General features: G+C 43.3%; 1 protein-coding gene and 1 pseudogene across 3 annotated transcripts in view; one reads left to right on the plus strand and one right to left on the minus strand.

Moving 5' to 3' along the window:
* Positions 1–18,992, plus strand: part of Map9 (microtubule associated protein 9) — a 33,051-nt gene that overhangs the window by 6,131 nt on the left and 7,928 nt on the right. For all 3 annotated transcript variants that reach the window (XM_021655679.2, XM_021655680.2, XM_021655681.2), the window contains exons 5-13: positions 4,342–4,565; positions 7,145–7,238; positions 9,798–10,042; positions 11,850–11,920; positions 13,100–13,268; positions 13,988–14,077; positions 15,280–15,441; positions 15,567–15,712; positions 15,880–16,012. In XM_021655679.2, coding sequence (XP_021511354.1) covers positions 4,342–4,565; positions 7,145–7,238; positions 9,798–10,042; positions 11,850–11,920; positions 13,100–13,268; positions 13,988–14,077; positions 15,280–15,441; positions 15,567–15,712; positions 15,880–16,012 — 1,334 coding nt within the window. The remainder of the gene's footprint in view (positions 1–4,341; positions 4,566–7,144; positions 7,239–9,797; positions 10,043–11,849; positions 11,921–13,099; positions 13,269–13,987; positions 14,078–15,279; positions 15,442–15,566; positions 15,713–15,879; positions 16,013–18,992) is intronic.
* LOC110559999 (small ribosomal subunit protein uS5-like) lies at positions 17,956–18,821 on the minus strand (annotated as a pseudogene).

Consider the following 18,992-nt stretch of genomic DNA (forward strand, 5'->3'; position numbering starts at 1 on the left):
GTCTAGTGCATATGATATCAGCCAAAATTGAATTCCTGATAGTAGCTTTCTGGTGAGACTGGGAAGTGCCTCAGGACTCTCTACATGTCTGCTGGACTCTAGACCTGGCGGAAGGATGGAGGGAATGCTGTTTTACAAAGGAAAAACTGGTTGATGCTGAGCACAGCTGCCCCCTTTATACTGGCACGTGCAGCGCTGTCAGTTCCTCACGTGGCACCAGTAACATCAAATAAACCTGGTTTGTTCTGTTAACATATACTAAGGAATGACCCTTCCCTCCCTGCCCGTCCTACAGACTTTAAAAGGTTAAAGTAGAGCAGAGACCCCTAGAAAAGTGTCCAAGACGCTGACACAAAAGTGTCCACACATGTTAGTTATCTGTGACTCAGGCAAAATAGGTTCAACAGCTCCAGCTTCTGAGTAGGAGGGCAAACCTGATTTTCCTGTCCTACAGTATCGTTTAAGAATCTTTTAAAGTAACTAGAAAATGCCATCAAATGTAGGCAGTCAGCATGAGGAAGCTGAATTAACTTCTTTTAAAAAAGTATCTAGTTTTCTTTCGTGTGCATTGGTGCCTTGTCTACATGCATGTCTGTGTGAGGATGTCAGATATTGGAGTTATAGATGGTTGTGAACTACAGTGTGGATGCCGGGAATTGAACCTCTGAAAGAGCAGTCAGCGCTCTTAGCTACAGAGCTGTCTCTCCAGCCCCTTGCACTGACTTTTAACCTGCCCTTTCCGAGTGTCTGAGGGTACCAGAGGTAGAAAAGGACATAGTTCAACTTAGTTGTTAAGATGAGGACTGAGGATACAGGATAATGATAACGTGCCTGCACATTGTATGTAAAGGGAACTGGCCAGAGAAACACACAAGAAAGATAAAGGAAGACACAAATGTGAATATAGCAGGAAAATTTGTCTGGAACATCTGGATGTGTGGTTACCAGTTTTCTGTAGGTTTACTGTGCTCCACCTAGTTAATACATTTTACAGTTATGCTAGAGCCTGGTGTGTTAGTGAATACTTAGAGGGTGAGGCAGGAGGACTGCTGTGAGTTTGAGGCTAGTCTGTGCTACATAGATGTGAACCAAAAAAAGACCTTTTCTTTACTGGAAAACGTGGACGAGGCAGCGATCGTAAAAGTGAATTAAAATGATTGAGACAATACTACATTCTAACCACAAGGTGGCAGCAGCATTCTGCGTGTACCCGTAGGTGTGGCGGAGCTCAGTGTTTCCAAGCTGAGACCCATTAAGCAGATAATCTTAGATTTGAAACCATTTAAAAGAACCTACTTTTCTTCCTGAGAATTTAAAATATTTCTGGAAATGGAATTGGGGCGTAAAATTTACTAAAGTAGAAGGTTTTTTCAGTCTGAAGACTAAACCAGTGGTGCTAAGAGAAAAGGATCTAGCCGAATGGAGGAGTGCATGGTGACTCACTCCTGAGGAAAGTGGTGTGCTTCCTGGCTTTCGCCATGCTCTCCATTCTTAGGCTTCTTCTTCCCTGCAGTGTTGGAACTTGCTACCTGTTAGACTCTCTAAGGAGTCAGTGAGCACAAATGGAAGACATCCTCAGCAGCGCTTGTGCCCACCCAGCGCTGGGCTCCAGCTGTCTTCTCACGGGCTCTGCAGGTAGTTGAGGGAAAACCCCTGCTTCAGTTTACTTTCTGCTGCTGTGCTAGCACCATAGCGAAAAGCAGCCCAGGAAGTGTCCTACTTAGTTCTGTTGCCGGGAAGAGACACCGTGACCACAGCAAGGAGAGCCAGGGCAGGAGCCGCACTAGGAGAGCCAGGAGGCAGGAACGGAAGCAGAGGCCATGGGGAAGGGCTGAGCACCACTTACTCCCGGGCTTGCTCAGCCTGTTTTCCTATATAACCGGGCACTCCCACCTGAGAGCAGAAACACCCCTAGGGGGCCGGGTATTCGCACACTGACCATTAAGCAGAAAATGCCCCATACACTTGCCTACAAGCCAGCCCCTCAGCTGGGATTCTTCCCGCCAGGACATGTCTGTACGCCAAGTTCACAAACACTAACCACACCACACCCCAAGGTTAGGTCATACTGGGCAGCTTATGGTGACAAGTGTCAGGCCTAAAAGGAAAGCATAAGGGATTTTTTTTTCCACTTAAAAATTTTTCTAATCTATTCACTTTATATCCTTATTGTAGCCTCCTCCCTCGTCTCTTCCTGATCCCACCTTCCCTCCCTCTTCGGCGTTTTCTCCCTCTTCTAGATGACAGAAAGGGGACCTCTCTCCCCTACCATCTGACCCTATCACATCTCATCAGAACTGCCTGGATCCTCTTCCTCTGTGACCTGACAAGGAAGTGATCGAAGAACAAGAAACAGCGCCCATGTCACAGACAGCCCCTGCTTCCCTTTCTAGGGTACCCACATGAAGACTGTGGTCTACATCTGAGTAGGTCCTCTCTGTGCATGGTCCTTGGTTGGTGCATCAGTCTCTGCAGGACCCCTGGGCCCAGATTTGGTGGCTTTGTTGGTGTCCTTGTGGAGCTCCTATCCCTCTGGGTCCTGTCCCCACTTCTTCCATACGACCCACTCTCTGCCCAAAGTTTGGTAATGAGTCTGAGCATCTGCTTCAATCCCCTGCTGGGCGGAGTCTCTCAAAGGACATTTATGCTAGACTCCCGTCCTGTTCGCTGTCTTCAGCTGCTTCCAGTGTATATTCTTTTGCCCTTCTGAATAAGAATTAAGCATCTTCCCTAAGGTCCTCCTTGTTATTTAGCTTCTTTAGGTCTGTGGAGTTTAGTATGTTTATCCTATATTATGTGGCTAATATCCACTTAGAAGTGAGTATATACCGTGTGTCCTTCTGGTTCTGAGTTACCTCACTCAGGGTGATCTTTTCTAGTTCCATCCACTTGCCTGCAAATGTTATGATGTTATTGTTTTTAGTAGCTGAGTAGTATTCCACTGTGTAGATGTGCCACAATATCTGTATCCATTCTTCAGCTGAGGGGCATCTGGGTTGTTTCCAGATTCTGGCTACTACAAATAAAGCTGCCATGACCATAGTCCTTGCTGTATGGTAGAGCATATTTTGGGTATATGATCAGGAGTAGTATACCTGGGTCTTAAGGTAGAGCTAGTCCCAGTTTTCTGAGAAAGCCAGATTGATTTCCAAAGTGGTTTTATAGGGTTACATTCCCACAAGCAATGGAGGAGAGTTTCCCTTTCTCCACATCCTCTCCAGCATGTGTTGTCATTTGAGTTTTTGATCTTAGCCATTCTGACAGGTATAAGATGGACTCTCAGGAGTCGTTTTGATTTGTATTTCCCTGATGACTAAGGATGTTGAGCATTTCTTTAAGTGTTTCTCCACCATTTAATATCTCTGTTGAGAGTTCTCTGTTTAGCTCTGTACTCCATATTTAATTGGATGATTTGGCTTGTTGGTGTTTCATTTCTTGAGTTCTTTATATATTCTGGATATTAGCCCTCTGTCAGATATAGGGTTGATGAAGATCTTTTCCTAGTCTGTAGGCTGTTGTTTTGTTCTTATGACAGTGTCCTTTGCTTTACAGAAGATTTCTGTTTCATGAGGTCCCATTTGTTGATGGTTGCTCATAGAGCCTGTGCTGTTGGTGTTCTGTTCAGGAAGTTGTCTCCTCTGCCAATGAGATCAAGGCTCTTCCCCACTTCGTCTTCTGACAGATTTAGTGTGTCTGGTTTTATTTTGAGGTCTTTGATCCACTTGGATTTTAGTTTTTTGCAGGGTGATAAATTTGGATCTATTCACATTTTTCTACATGTAGACATCCAGTTAGACCAGCACCATTTGTTGAAGATGCTATCTTTTTTCCATTGTATGGTTTTGGCTTCTTTCTCAAAAATCAAGTGTCCATAGGTGTGTGGGTTTATTTCTGGGTCTTCTGTTTGATTCCATTGATCCACCAGTCGGTTTCTCTGCCAGTACCATGCACTTTTTATTACTGTTGCTCTATAGTACAGCTTGAGATCAGGGATGAAGATACCTCTAGAAGCTCTTTTATTGTATAGGGTTGTTTTAGCTATTCTGAGTTTTGTTTCCATACAGAGAAAATTGTGTAATAGTTTATGGTTTTGAAATTTTTTTTAATATTATAAGAACTCATAAAATTGAAATTAGGTTTTTATAAAACTGAATTAGACTAGCTAATTACAGATGGCAACAATTCTTCGATTTTGCTTATGAACTCTCTGCTCCCTGTGCTGCCTTGGAGCTTGTGGAGACTTGTGGGCTCACTGGACCCCCGAGCACTGTGGCATCATCTCCTAAGGGCCGCTTGAGCCGTGGTCAGTTTCATACACCCACCTAAGTGTTCCTTTCTCAGGGGAAAAGAGCAGCAGTCTTGAAGCTGATGGCCACTCGAAGCCTTCGCCTCGGCCAAGGAGCATGTTAAAGAAGAGCAGCCACAGTGAGGAGGAGGACAGACCAGGAACTGATAAAGAACGTTCTGTGAGCGAAGACTCTGCCCCCACACCTTTTCTTTCAACGCAGAATGGCACGGAGTTGCAAACTGAGGAAAAAGTGTGTTCTGGAAACCTTGATCTTGAGGTTGGTATAATGTGGAACTATTGAGTTGTTCTTCAGGTCAGACCTATAGTGTGTGTGTGTGTGTGTGTGTGTGTGTGTGTGTGTGTGTACGTACTTATGAATTTACATGCCACTTGCATCCAATTTCAGAGATGGTAAAATGTTAAAATAATTTTGCTTTTCTGGGTATTTGTAATATTGCCTACCTTGAATTATAATAATTTATGTGTTTGTCTTTCCTCATATAATTTTTTGCTAAGAACAGTTTAGTTCATTTCCTTCATTTTGCTGGACTCCCTCTCAGGGTATTGCTCTGTGTCCTGTGGGACCTGATATATCCCAGGTTTCCATGATGAGTTACAATTACAGTGTCCCCAGGGAAGTCACCTGTCACCTCTCTTTGTGCTTCACTATGAAAAACCACCTTCCTGTTCACGACTTAGGAAAGTACATTTCGTTCATAGTCTGCTTGGGCAGACCCGGGGGGTGAGCGGCAAGCAGCCTGGCTGAGTCTCCCACTCTTTCCACTCCTCAGCAGTGTGGGTATGTGGGGAGGGTGTGGACATAGCTCGGTACCTGAGACCAGGCATTTCTGCCTCTAAGTCAGACCCCAGGATCACAGCTCCTTTAGAGCACACAGTTTTGATCTCACTTTGGCATTCCTCTGGCTAGTTCTTAATTTCTTCTGAAAAATCAAGAGAGGAACCCAAAACAGTGATTTTTATGCATTTTACACAGTTACCTGCTCAATTGAATAAGAGATTGGTTTTCTGTAGCTGCTGGAAAAATCTGCCATAAGTCAGGAGGATGACAATAGGAAAAATTTTGTTTTCCTGTTCTGAAATCTCGATGTCAGTGCCGTCTGCCTACCGCCCTAGAAGGGGCCTCCGTTCTCGCCTCTGGCACCTTCTGGTGGATGCCAGCATCCATTGGCCCTCACTGTCTCAGGAGGTATCACCACTCTGCCTTCATCACCTTGCCTTGTGCATCTGTATCTCTCTTTTCCTAAAACAGATACTATCAGAGTTAGGACAGTGTGTCGTCATGTAACTACAAATACACTTGCAAATATGCTCCTTACAAACAGAGGACCCTGGGTGGACTTCGGTTGGTGAAAGGAGCACCGTTTATATAGGTGTGGATTTTTAACTGTAATGTTTCCTTGTATTTTCATGTCTTCTGACTTAAAATGTATGTGATGTATGTGCCCCCTCCCCCCTTTTTTTAAGTTGTGTCATATTATGACAAAAATCTGATGGGAACATACCCAGCCCACTGCCTGCGCGAGCACTGTCTTCCCTTCCGGGTTGCTTTCCTATGTTTGTCATCACACTGTAAGTCATGGGGCATTTCCACGCCATGAGGTAGTCCTGAGGCCTTGTTCTCATGCTCTGACATAGCCCAAAATGGTGGATGACTGTCCTGCTGGACACTGTGTCTGTCAGCTGTTCCCTGCCAGAGGCTCCCTGGCTATGCTCTGATTCCTCCTCCTTAAGGTGTGATTTCCCATGTAGTTAGAGCAAGGCATCTCTTCACTGCTCACACGTATGTTCAGTGGTGCTCAAGCCCCTCATCTTTGTGTAAGCTCTCACTTAACACTTTGCCTCCTCATCTGCCTCAGACATCACACCAGACACTGAAGACACAAGAGTGAGGAACATTAGCATCCTCTGCACCCTCCTCGCTTCTCCTTGGCATGCCTGTGCGTGCTTTTGTTCACGTCAGTCACACGTTTTCTGGCTTAAGTCCTGACTGAGGGAAGCATTGTAATTGATTTGTTCCTTTTTTTTTTTTTTTTTTAGTTTCTCTGTGTAGCCCTGGCAGTCCTGGAACTCACTGTAGACCAGGCTGTCCTCCCAGGTACTGGGACTAAAGGCAAGCGCAACCGCCACCCAACCTGATTTGTTACTATTTGTTAAACCTTCCAGCTCTATATATCTGAAGGAAATTGCTGTAGGGGTTTTTATTTTTCAAGCTGTTATAATCAAGCTTGAATGTCAAATGCAATTATTTATTGTGAATCCATTGTTGTGTTTTCTCTCTTAATTGGCTAGAAGTGTGTTACGAAACACAAAGTTATGAAAAGTTAAATTAGAAGGTTCAGTGGTAAAATGGTTTGGGACTGGAATCTTCTCTGTGGAGACATCTGGACCATTAAATGTTTTTCTCCTATTTCTGTCTTGTTTTACATTGCACTTATTGCTAATTTTGTTTGTTGCCTCTGTGTGTCAGTGCTTGCTGCGGCTTGAGCAGAGTGGACAGAGGACAAGTTTGTGGAACTTAAAATCCCCAGGCCTTACATGTGTTGTGGGACTTGAACTTAGGAGGCCAGGCTGGTGCAACAAGTGCTTCATCTCCTGAGTCATCTTGCTGGCCCCTGGTTTTTCCTTCCTGAGAGTTTGTCTTGTGCTGTTGAGGGCAGAAAAGAGTGTGGGGTCCCCAGAACCTGAGGTTACAGATGGTTACGAGCTGCCCACAGTGGTTCTAGGAGCTAAGGTGAGGTCCTGAGCCATCTTTCCAGCACAGACAACAGTGTGAATGATCCTGTTGCCTCCGGAAGTCCTAGGGCTAACCTTATGTGGTAAATACTCTTTTACTAGGACTCACTCTTACAAAGCCTGACCTCATCTTCCCTCAAAGAAAGCCCTGGAAGTTGCGCCTCACCCGGATCTCAGGAAAAGACATCCGTAAAAGGTAGTGACACTTCTTACTATACCATGTTTGTCAACTCTGGATACTTACTGTCCTGTCTGCAGGGGAAATGATGTTTTGTATATCTGAGGGAAAGCTGTGTTTGCTTTTCTGTGACTTCTAACCCTGACTGCACCGACTGGGCGGCTTTAGGAGTTAATTTGGCAGGGCCTCTGACTCCTTTCTCAGGGCTGTTGTAAAAGTTAAGTGTTAGGGTGCTTTTATGCATCTAGCAGACTGTCAGAGACAACTGCAGCCATCATTTAAGGTGAGCCCATGTTATGTGCGTGTTGCTTTAATCATGCAGACCAACCTAGCATAATGGCTACCCAGACTGTTTATCCAGTCAGAGTCACATGGACAGAGTAGCAAGCCTCTCTGGACCTGTGAGTTATTCTTAGTAATAAGTTGTGAGAACTTTAAAAATTAGTAATGCATAAAAAGCCCTGAGAACAGTGCCAGAGTAAGCACATATTGGATGTGAGGTGTTCTGTTTCCAGTATTGTAGCACATGCAGCAGGATGCAGCTGAGAGGAAGAACTGTGTTCCAGAGACTGGGTTGTGGGACCAGCATTCATTCACCCAGCACTGTGCTGCTTAGCTTCACTCAGCCTGGCACACACCTAGCCAGGACTCGGAAGAGGGAATCTCAGTGGAGAGGTGCTTCCGTTAGATTGGTCTGTAGGCAAGCCTGTGGCTTGTTTACTTGATTAATGGCTGATGTGGCAGGAACCAACCCATTGTGGGTGATGTCACCCCTGGACTGGTGGTCATGAATGTATAAGAAACAAGATGAGCAAGCCACGGGGTACAAGCCGGTAAAAAGGATCCACCCATGGGCTCTGCCTCAGTTCCTGCCCTGAGCTTCTGCCCTGGCTTCCCACAAGGGTGGACTGAGAGCAGGTCAGGGAAGTAAATAAAGCCTTTTCTTCCCAAGAGAGTTTTGCTCAGTGTTTCATCACAGTAACACAGAGGCAAATAAGGATAAGTGCTTACCAGATAGTGTAATCTTTGTCATTTTGCAGATTAAAAAAAACCTGAAGTGCACAGATATTGAGACACAGACTTAAAGTCAGTGACAGAGACACAGTTTGACTCTTTGACTATTAGTCCTTGTTCTTTTCACAGCAAGATTCCTACAGTGAACTGAGTCGGAGATACTCTTCAAATGAGAACATAGCAACTGAGGAAGTGATTACTAAACACAGTTACCCCCAAAAGTCTCCCCCTCCCCAGAGAGCCATAATGAATGCAGCCAAATTAAGACATTTCAGTAACTGAAAGTTAGATCTTGGTGGAAGTCAAAACTGCTATGCCACAGGGCCTGCTGGCTCCTTCTGTTTGGTGCCCCAATGTACCACAGAGTCAGTATAAGAGCGATTCTGTGAAAGCCAAACTTAGTCCTCTTATGGAGAGCCTGAGCCTGTGTTGAGGGGCCCTGAGTGTGCAACGGGAAGGCCTGAGCCTTTGGCTTGAGCCTGCCTAGAGCGCTGTGTCAGATGAATTACCCTTAGTCGGGGTTTCATTGCTGTGAAGAGACGCCATGACCACAGCATGTCTTTTAAAGGAAAACATTTAGTTGGGGCTGGCTTAGAGTTTCAGAGGTTTAGTCCTTATTTTCATGGTGTCCTCATGGCAGTGTCCAGGCAGACACGGTGCTGGAGAAGGAGCTGAGACTTCTGCATCTTGGTCCTGAGGCAGTAGAATGAAACTGTGTGCCACCTTGAGCGGAGCCTGAGCTTAGGAAACCTCAGAGCAACACCCTTTCTCCAGCAGAGCTACACACACTCCACCAAGGCCACACCTACAACAATGCCACGCCCTGGGGACCAAGCATTCACATACCTGAGCCTATGGGGCCATTCCTGTTCAAACCACCACACTGTGCTTCTCTCTGTGCGGTTCATCTGACCTGCTGCTGCCTACACTGCTATGGAGTTGTGGGCCTTCTGCCTGCCCAGCATGCTCTTTTAGCTTCAAACGTGCGGGCTTTCACTGAATGGATATTTCAGTCTCAGTTACTTCATTTGCCCATCCACACCCTCTCCTTTACTTGGTGGTAATTATTCCATTCTAATTACACATTTACTGTATTTCCTAAGTGTGAGGCTTGTAAAATGTTTAATTAGATTGAATAAGCATTTTTACACTGATAAATCTGTTCAAATTTCATTGGATAGTTTTGTGTTTTATAAGAAAAAAGATTATGCAGGCATCATGGGACATGACTATACTTCTAGCACTTAGGAGATAGAGGAAGATGTTCAGTGGTTCAAGTCAAGCTTCAGCTATGTAATCCCTTCTTCCAAAAGAGGAGTCAGCAGTTAAAACCACATATTACCACATATTCCCACACGCATATCACACAGCTGGGAATTTTGATCTCTCTGGCCTCTGAGAAGGGCACCTACATTCATACATAAATGGTCACATACACGCTTAAAACACACAAACACACATGCACTTAAAAACAAAATATTTTAAAAAGTGATAACACTTGTTTGACTGAATCTGTCGTGCATGCTGTGGAATCAGAAAGATTGTCGCTCTGCCTCTAAACAGATAATGATGGAGAAACTACTGAAGTCTGGGATTCCTTGATATCAAATGAAAATGAAGAAAGTTCAGTTTTGGTGAAGTGTGTTACTCCTGAGCTTGAGCAGCCCCAGGAAGATCAGGTGGCAGCTGACAACCTTGAAGAAGAAAGAGAGAAGGCTGGATTTACAGATGATGACCTCACCACTGACCCACTGCTCTCCACATCTCCGAGTGTCATAACACCCACTGAGCTGGGAGAGCCCACCAAGGTATGGCCATAATGCATAGCATTGCACTGCAGCTTCACGCATGAAATAGAACCATCAAGTATCTTGTTTTATCTTCACTCCTCCCGTGTTAGCTGGGGAGAGCATCTTTTGATAGTGCTGTTGTATTTTTCAGTAGATGTTATTCAAGTCAATTGAATTTCAGCTTCAAGGAAAGTTGTCCTTGGTAGAGTGAAGCCAAGTGTTCTCAGGAAACTGTCAGGCATAGTAATATAATTTAAAATACTTCAGAATGCTATAGTGTATGTGTCTGCAAGTATATAAGCTTTCTTAGATCAGACCATAAAAATGCAACTGTCTAGAACAGCTACAGAAATATTACACTGGTGAAATTTTAATATCATGTCATACAAGGAAAGGTTTGAAGAGCACCGTGGCTGCACAGTGACTTTCAGGCCAATCTAAGCTGTATGGGACCCTATTGAGAGACAAAAACAGAGAGAGCTAGAGAAACAGATGGGCAAGGGGTAGAAGGAAGGAGGGAAAGAAAAAAAGGAACGTTTGTAGAAGTGTTATTCAATGTCTGTCTCTTTTAACCTGGAGGAACAGAACCATCATCAGGAACATTATAATGTTGGGAATAGATTTATGTCTTGTGGGGTAACTATGGTTTTTATGATAAGATCTGTCAGACTACTGAGCTTTTAAACTGTACGGTGTGGCGATGTGAGTCTTTATTTCTCTTTAGTTCAATCTTAGTCCATTACAGCTTTCTGCCATTGATGTCTGTGCCTCGCCATGATGAGTAGCTAAGAACTGCCCCACATAGTACAGCACTCCCTGGTGCCGTACATAAGACAAACACAAACATGCTACGAATCCAAACTCTGGTCCCAAGTCAGGGAGGCTCCTGAAGCCACAGTGCAGAAACCCGCCGCCAGGAGGGCCGTGCTCACACTGACACCCTCTCTGTTCTGCCAAGCCAGCCCCGCCGTGGAGCAACAAAATGCATCTAACAAGCAAAAGGCCTTTGTAAATTACACACAGAAGCTTAGAGCAGGGACAAGCGTGAATTAAAATACACAGTTTACACACAACAGTAAGCTCATTTTCTTGTGAGGTGACCTTGGGTTTTGCTCTCGTGCTCTGTGAGTGCCCTTCCTACTCTTAGCCCAGCAATCCCCCTGTGACAGTTTATTTGTTGTTTCTGTCCATGAGGGTGGCATAGTACTCCCTACCACCATCCATGTGTGCTCCTTGCTCCTCTCTCCCTAAGCTTCAGCATCAAGTTGCTATGTGCATTGTCAAGGACATTTAAGCACCTGTGCTTTTCTTTGTTCCGGTAGACCACATCGTCCTCCACTCTGCCTCCCAGCCCACATCCCACCTCCAGGGCCCTCCTCTGGTCAGCTTCCCCTGAGCAGCCCCTTACTCCCATTCTACTCACTCACTGTCCACTGCAGTCTGCTCCATGAGCTGCACCACTCCGTGATGCCGCCAGTCATACTAAAGATGCTTAGAGACTTTGAGAGTATCCTGACCTACCCCAGTGTCTAAAGCGCGTGACACAATAGATCAGCCCTTCTTAACCTGCTGGTCTCCATCCCTTTCACAGTGCTTGCCCAAGGCCATCTGCATTTCAGATATTTACATTATGACTCACTACAGTAGCAAAATCACAGTCATGAAGGAACAATGAAAATAATTTTATGGTTGGGGTTCCACACATGAGGAACTATAGTCAAGGGCCACAGCATTAGGAAAGTTGAGAACCACCGCACTAGATGGAGAACATTACTAATTTCCTCAATCACGTGAGTAACCCGGTTCTGTGTTTTCCATCTACTAGAAAACAAATGAAGACAGTAACATGAAGAATAAAAAGTCACCCAACAGCAGAGTGTCCAGTGCCTCTGGCAGGTAAAGATCACTAACACCATTACACAGGAGCTCTTATTTCAGCAAAACTCCCCCTAGTCTGGACTCCATGGAACGAACTTCACTTGCCATCATGGATTTTTCTTGTCCTTTCCATTGTCAGATGGATAGATACTTCACGATGAAGCTCCATGAAGGTCGCCTTTCCTCTTTCGTAGAAAACCATCATTTTATGCAGTATTCTTCAGGTTTTTCTCTCCAGCTGTGTGGTTTTGTTTTGTTCTGTTTTTTTTTTTTTTTTTTTTTTTTTTTTTGTCCTAATCTCACTGCACAGCTTTGTGGCTAATGCTTCTGTATTTTGATGAGACAGCATATACAAATAGCCGTAAAGCCAAAGACCAGCACTTTTGTTCTATTAAGTGTTTTTGTCAAACACAGGAAAAAAATTGGATACTTTACCATGGGATAATTGGGTTTATTAAAATTATAAGACTCTGAAGCTAAGCATGTAGGTACATAATCTAGCACCACAGAAGCAGGATTGTGTGAGTTCAAAGCAAGAGTGGACTACACAGTGATACCCTGTCTCAAGTGAAACCAAAGAAGAAAAAGAAGAAATGCTGAGAATGCATGTAGCCTCGTCCTTACTCTGTTCATTGCTATTGCTAACTCATCAGTGTTTGGCAAACATTCTGATTCCTTTAAATCTTTAGTTAAACGAAGCAGGACCAGCCACCTTTGGCCCATAGGTCTGTACATTTTACAGGCAGTTCTACGCCTGCCTTCAGCTCTCAGCTCTGCCACAGCAGCCTCGGGAGGGAGGGGGATATGCAAATAAGCTGCTGTGCAGTAAACCTTATTTACCAGAAGAGAAGACAGGCCAGGTTTTCCCATGAGCACCTGAAACTCAGGTCTTCTTGTTCTCAATTTATAGTTAGAATAGAGCAAGTGACAGAATAATGCAATAACATAGTCAAAGTAATTAAAACTTACCTGGTTGATATTTTCATAATTTGAGATTCAGTCTGTTTCTTTAAAAGGCTCTTAATTATAAGTATCTAAAAAGAGAACTCTAGTTCAAAGTTATGAAGTTTAAATTATATTGAGTGGAACTAAGAAAACATGAGTTATTTTAACTGGATTATTGTCAAGGTAATTATTACATCCTGTCACAATTTGGTTTCATTTTGTCCTGCTCTCGGCGCATTTGGAACTTTGCAGGCTGATGACCTCTGAGTTTTTAAAGAGATCCGGTCCCACAAGGAGAAGTCCATCTGCAACTACCTCTTCTCACTACTTAGGGACTTTGAAAGTCTTGGACCAGAAGCCATCACGGAAGCAGAGCCTAGAGCCTGACAAGGCTGATCACATACGGGCAGCTGTTTATCAGGTAAAGGGAAGCATTAAACGAGAACTGCTCATGTCTGCAGCACTGCTCATCAGGATACGGTGCGCATCAGAAATGAGGGCTGGATGCGCACTGTCACCGGGAAAGATTTTCTTCTCACAAGTGTGTGCGCAATCCCGAGGATTTCTCTGAATTATTTGCTGCCACGTTTTCTTTAAATATAAAAATTATATTTTCTAAGAAAAGAGAAGCTACTGTTGTAAGTTATAGAAAGATAGGTAAAGCCAGTCTGTGGTAAAATCAACACGTTTTATTCTGTTTCTTCTGAAAGTTTATATCAGTCATAATTAACAAAACAAAACTTTTTTTTAAAGTTTTTCTTTCCTGAGACTTCGTTAGACTTCCGCAGACTCCTAACTTTTTTTGCAGTTTCAAGAAAGCTCTTTTTTGTTTTGTTACACAGAATATAATCTACTTTGGAAAATTTTACACTTGAATTTCTGTAAAATGTTGATATAGTTAGCCATTATATTAAATCATTGAAGTCTTACAATACAAAAAGATGATACACATGATATCCTTAAACAATAACATTCATCTTCATGTTTTACAATATTATTGGAATGAGAATACTGTTTTAGATGAAATATATTAATTTCATGGTTTCTTTTTTAAACCTTAAATGAATATTTCAGTAGATAAAAATTCTAAGTCATTTGGGCACCTTATAGTTTATAACTTTTTTTTTTTTAATTTCACAGGAGTGGTTAGAAAAGAAAAATGTGTATTTACATGAAATGCACAGAATAAAAAGAATTGAAAGTGAAAACTTAAGGATTCAAAATGAACAGGTATCATAAAAGAAAGAATATTTTTGTCAATAAGATATCTCTGGATGTTTAATATTATCAAATGAACTACTTTAAGGTGGTAAAATGCATGGATGGATGCACTGATTTCTGACATCATTTTTTCTGTTTGGGTTCAATACAAATGTTGCCTATGTAGACATTTCAGGTTTTATATGCACAGTTTAGATTCCGCAGGGCTGGCTGCTGCCCTAGTATTTGTGTGACACCAAATTCAGTTGCAGACACTGACTTCAGTTAGAGTTTAGCCAAGAACATGGTCAGTATACAGACTTCAGTTTTCCTCGGTTCTGCTGTCCACACCAACCTGCTGTGGCTCCTGACACACACAGCAGGAGACCCTTGTCCAGCCCCTCCTGTCACTTCACTCTGTCCCTCTCACCTGCCTGAGATCTTTCATGTTTCCCTTTTCATGTACTGACCCACACTTAAGTAGGTGGACAGGAAAGCATTCCTGAAATGCTGGGCGCTGGAGCTGCCCTCAGTCCAGCCTCTGTGGAGCGGCCTCCAGCGGCTGCGCCTCTGCTCTCCACACTGTTGTGTGTGCCCTCGGGTCCTCCTGCTTCTGAATTATCACCTCCTTGATGCCATCTTATGTCTTCGAGGGTTGAACAGTATCTGAGGTCAAATACTGGCCTTAGGGCAGTTAGAGTAGGCTCAGGAAGTTCATGACATGGCTGCAGTGCAGCCCTCACATGTCTTACAGTGTGAGCCCTTATTTGACATTTGGTATATGTTCACATTACAGAAAGTTATACTTTGATATCAAAAACGGGAGCAAACCGAACATCTGTACCCACTGTGTGCCTTGGCCACTTACCTTACTTCTAAGCTTTTAAACTTCTGTGATACATTGTAACTAAACAGTTTATGGTACCAATTAGCCTGTTGTAGTTATTTTGAAAACGTTTACGTAGCAAAATCCCAAAGTCAATAGATGCTTTTTCTCATTACTAAATAGGTCAATCTGATAAGTGCTTTGACATTGTAAAAAGCAGTGAACAGTTTTTATAAATCAACTTGTCCGAATCATTCTAAATAAATTACCTGCTTTGTACCTTCTTTGTATGACAACTATTGGGAGATTAAAGCAAATACATACTTGAATATTTATGTCTGTGCCTATACTCATGTCAAGAAACAGATGTGTGCTAATTTATTTTCTCGTTTGTTTATTCAAATAGAAAAGAGCTGCTAAGAGAGAGGAAGCATTAGCATCGTTTGAGGCCTGGAAGGCTATGAAAGAAAAGGAGGCAAAGAAAATAGCTGCAAAAAAAAGACTGGAGGAGAAAAACAAGAAGAAAACGGAAGAAGAAAATGCTGTGAGGAAAGGCGAGGCCCTGCAGGTGAGCCCCTCAGGCCCCGGTTCTGCTCTCAGTTCTTGTCAGTGCTTGTGCTTGAATGAAGGCCTTTGTACTTGCCTTCACCTCAGAAAAGCCATGGCAAGTAAGATTACTCTGAACTTTCTTAGGCATTTGAAAAATGGAAAGAGAAAAAGCTGGAGTACCTGAAAGAGAAGAGCAGGAAGGAGAAAGAATATGAAAGAGCAAAGAAACAGAAAGAAGAAGAAACGGTCGCTGAGAAAAAGAAAGACAGTTTAACTGCTTTTGAGAAATGGTAATCCCACATGCTGCACAGCTCGGCGGCTTCCAGTTAACGCTTAGGCTTTCCTAGGCCTTGCTGCTTGCAGTCTCCGGTGCCTCTCAAGCTCATTGCTTCCAAAGGGGGGATCTCCATTGTATATTCTCCTTTAACTTCCCAGTGTTTCATATTCTCCTACACAGGACTGAGAAGAAGGAGGCTCTTCTCAAGCAAAAGGAAAAGGAAAAAATAAATGAGAGGAGAAAAGAGGAGCTGAAGAGAGCAGAGAAGAAAGACAAAGACAAACAAGCCCTCAGTGAATATGAGAAGTGGCTGGTAGGTGTCCCAGTCCTGTGTGGACAAACTTGCCTTTCTAACTGACGTTTCATTCCTTTTCTGCTTCTCATTCCCATTCTGCTTCAGCCTGGAGACTAGCTGGTTGAGCCCAGTCTTTCCTCTTCTGCAGACTAGATTATCCTGTGGCCTCTCATTTCTGTCCATGCTTCTGAGGTTGACTGGAGCATCTGAGCTTGCACCAGTTGTAAAGCTCTAGGCCTGTATCCCACCTCAGTCCCTTCCCATCATGCCTCAGCCCCTTCCCACCCTGTTCGTTCTTCCTTCTCTGCATCTTGTCTCTGACATCTGAGGAAGCAGACAAGTGCCCTGGGGGTACAGAGTGTTCTAGGCAGGGTCAGCCATTGCATGCAATAACACTCAAGTTAATGGTGAGGAACTTTTTCTGTGTCTATACCGTTCTGATGAGGCCGATGATCTAGGGAAAGGGTTCTATTTAGACACTGTTTCATGAAAGGGATCAACTTGGAGGATGGAAGAGACAATATCCAATGCCCTACATGTGTGAGTAGTAAATATTTGTCTTTAATTCACTCACATATGTTAACAAGTTACCTTTTGGTTACTGTCAAGCAAAATATAGTTTTCTGTTTTAGAACAAATATTCATTTTGTTAATTTTTAATAAATAGCACCCACTAATATTGTACTTTGTGCAAGTAGATGACATTTTTATGAATAGTTCACACATAAAATTTCTCCACATCCCTCTACAGGGATTTTCCTTATCTGCCTTAACTGAAGTCATCCCCATCTGCTGTCTAAAAACATCACATTATTTCTTTTCAGTTGCAAATCTCAGACTGAACTTAAGCATGTTTTCCTGTATAAATATGTACTAATAATGTATATTCTGTAAATTGTTGCATCATAGACACACATTTTTCTATTGTATTGTCTCCTTCTTACTGACTTCTAAAAGTCTCTTAAGAGAAATTCACATATACTTTCTAATAGAAGTTGCAACTTTTTCACCCACTCTACTCATGCTTTCTCAGCTTTGCTTTTAGTGTCTTAGGCCATGCCAATTCCAGTTTTATTTTGGATTTCTCGGCCTTTTCTTTTGGCCTCTGATTCTCAAACCTAGGTCAAAGACCTTCGGCCTTAGTTTGAAGCATCTCTCGTTCTTTTACGGCTTCACCGTTTCAGTGTCTTTCCAATTGCCCTGCCCTCGAGTTGTTTTCATGCGTTATGGGAAATTTGCGTCCAAATTAATTTCTCTAGGATGTGGGTTTTGCAAATCAGCACATCTCTTCCTGGTGACATAAGAGCTCATTTTTGTGGTATATCCTTGCATTCCAGGTTCCATTTCCTGGCCTTGTGCTCCATTGGTTAGTCTCTTTGTATGTGTAATTGTTCTTGTTCTAGTCAGTTTCATTACAGTCTTGTGTGGATCTGGGTGAGTCTCAGACACAATCCTTCTTCCACAGTGTTTCTCACTGTGCTTCTGTATTTTTCATGCTCATTTTAGAATTAGCACTCCCTAGAGCATAAAAGACCAAACTGAATTCCTTAAAATCAGAATACATGATAAAACAGTTAGGAGGAAAGTGAATGACAATGCAAGAGCAGCCTAAAGAACTCTGTAGAACTCTCCTACTGGCAAGGCTTCAGGAAATGCAGCCCAAAGCTCTCGGACAGAATCACCCTTAAAGTGGTGATATAAAGGTGTCCCCAGGTCAGCAGTCTTGATTGTAAAAAATAAATATCATTTGCCAGTCTGTATGGACTCTTGTACTGCTTCATGACAAGTCCTTGCAGAGAAACAGTAAAATTAGGTGGTCAAATTAGTGAAATTAACTTATACAGCCCTGTATTTAAAAATAAAAAATTAAAAACATAATATTTGAATGAAACAGTTCGTGTTTAATTATGATATTTTTTTTTTCAGATTTAATTCACTTTATTTTTCTTGTATAAAAGTCCTTATGTGGTAGCCTCAGCTGGAGCCTGGGTCCTCTGAATAGAGACTCTGGTATGCATTTTCTTTCACAAGGTGATCAGTCTCCTGATAAGAAGACTTGTTCAACATAGTCTCTTTCCGGAGGTCAGGGGTCAGGTAGCTGTAGGTCTTGAAGATGGCATCAAAGTTGCCCAGGGTGGCAGTGCAGCCCCTGGCTGATGTGTAGCAGTCATCATTACTGACCATCATCAGTAGCTTCTTGGGCACAGGAGCAAAGACCATGCCAGTGCCTCTGGAAGCAGGGATGAGATGCACCAAAACAGAGCCACAGCAGCCTGTCATCTTGCTCGGAACAGTATGGGGCTTGCCAATCTTGTTCCCCCAGTACCCTCTTCACACAGGGATGATGGAAAGCTTGGCCAAGATGATGGCTCCTCAGGTGGCAGTGGCTGCCTCCTCGGAGCACTTAACACCAAGACCAACGTGACCATTGTCATCCCCAATAGCAACAAAAGCCTTGAACCTGGTCCGCTGGCCAGCCCGTGTCTGCTTCTGCACTGGCAAGGTCTTTAGAATCTCATCCTTTAGGGATGCACCCAGGAAACAGTCAATAACCTCAGATTCCGTAATGGGCAGGGAGAACGGGGAGATCTCCTCCAAGGACTTGATCTTCACATTCTTAACCAGATGCTCCAGCTTGGTGACAGAGATCCACTCCTTGTCTTCAGCTTTACCTCCAGGAGCCCCATGGCCTTGGCCATGCCCACAGCCTCAGACAAGACAGACCATGGCCCCTAAGACCTCTGCCCTCCTCAAAAGCCACCTTGGCCTCCTAATCCTGGGCCCCAGGTCCTCTGGGTCCTCCCACTGTACTAGCATCATCCTCCATTTGATATTTTTCCAAAGAAGAAGAAGTCATTATGATCTTTTAAGTAAAACTCTTATACAGTGCCTGGTTCTTTAAAAAAAAAAATGTCCTCTTATATTTATGTCCTCTTATATTTATGGTTGTGAGCCTAGCCTTTAACGGCTGAGCCATCTCTCCAGCCCAAAAGTCCTT

Source organism: Meriones unguiculatus, chromosome 2 (genome assembly GCF_030254825.1).
Source record: "Meriones unguiculatus strain TT.TT164.6M chromosome 2, Bangor_MerUng_6.1, whole genome shotgun sequence".
Lineage (NCBI taxonomy): Eukaryota > Metazoa > Chordata > Mammalia > Rodentia > Muridae > Meriones > Meriones unguiculatus.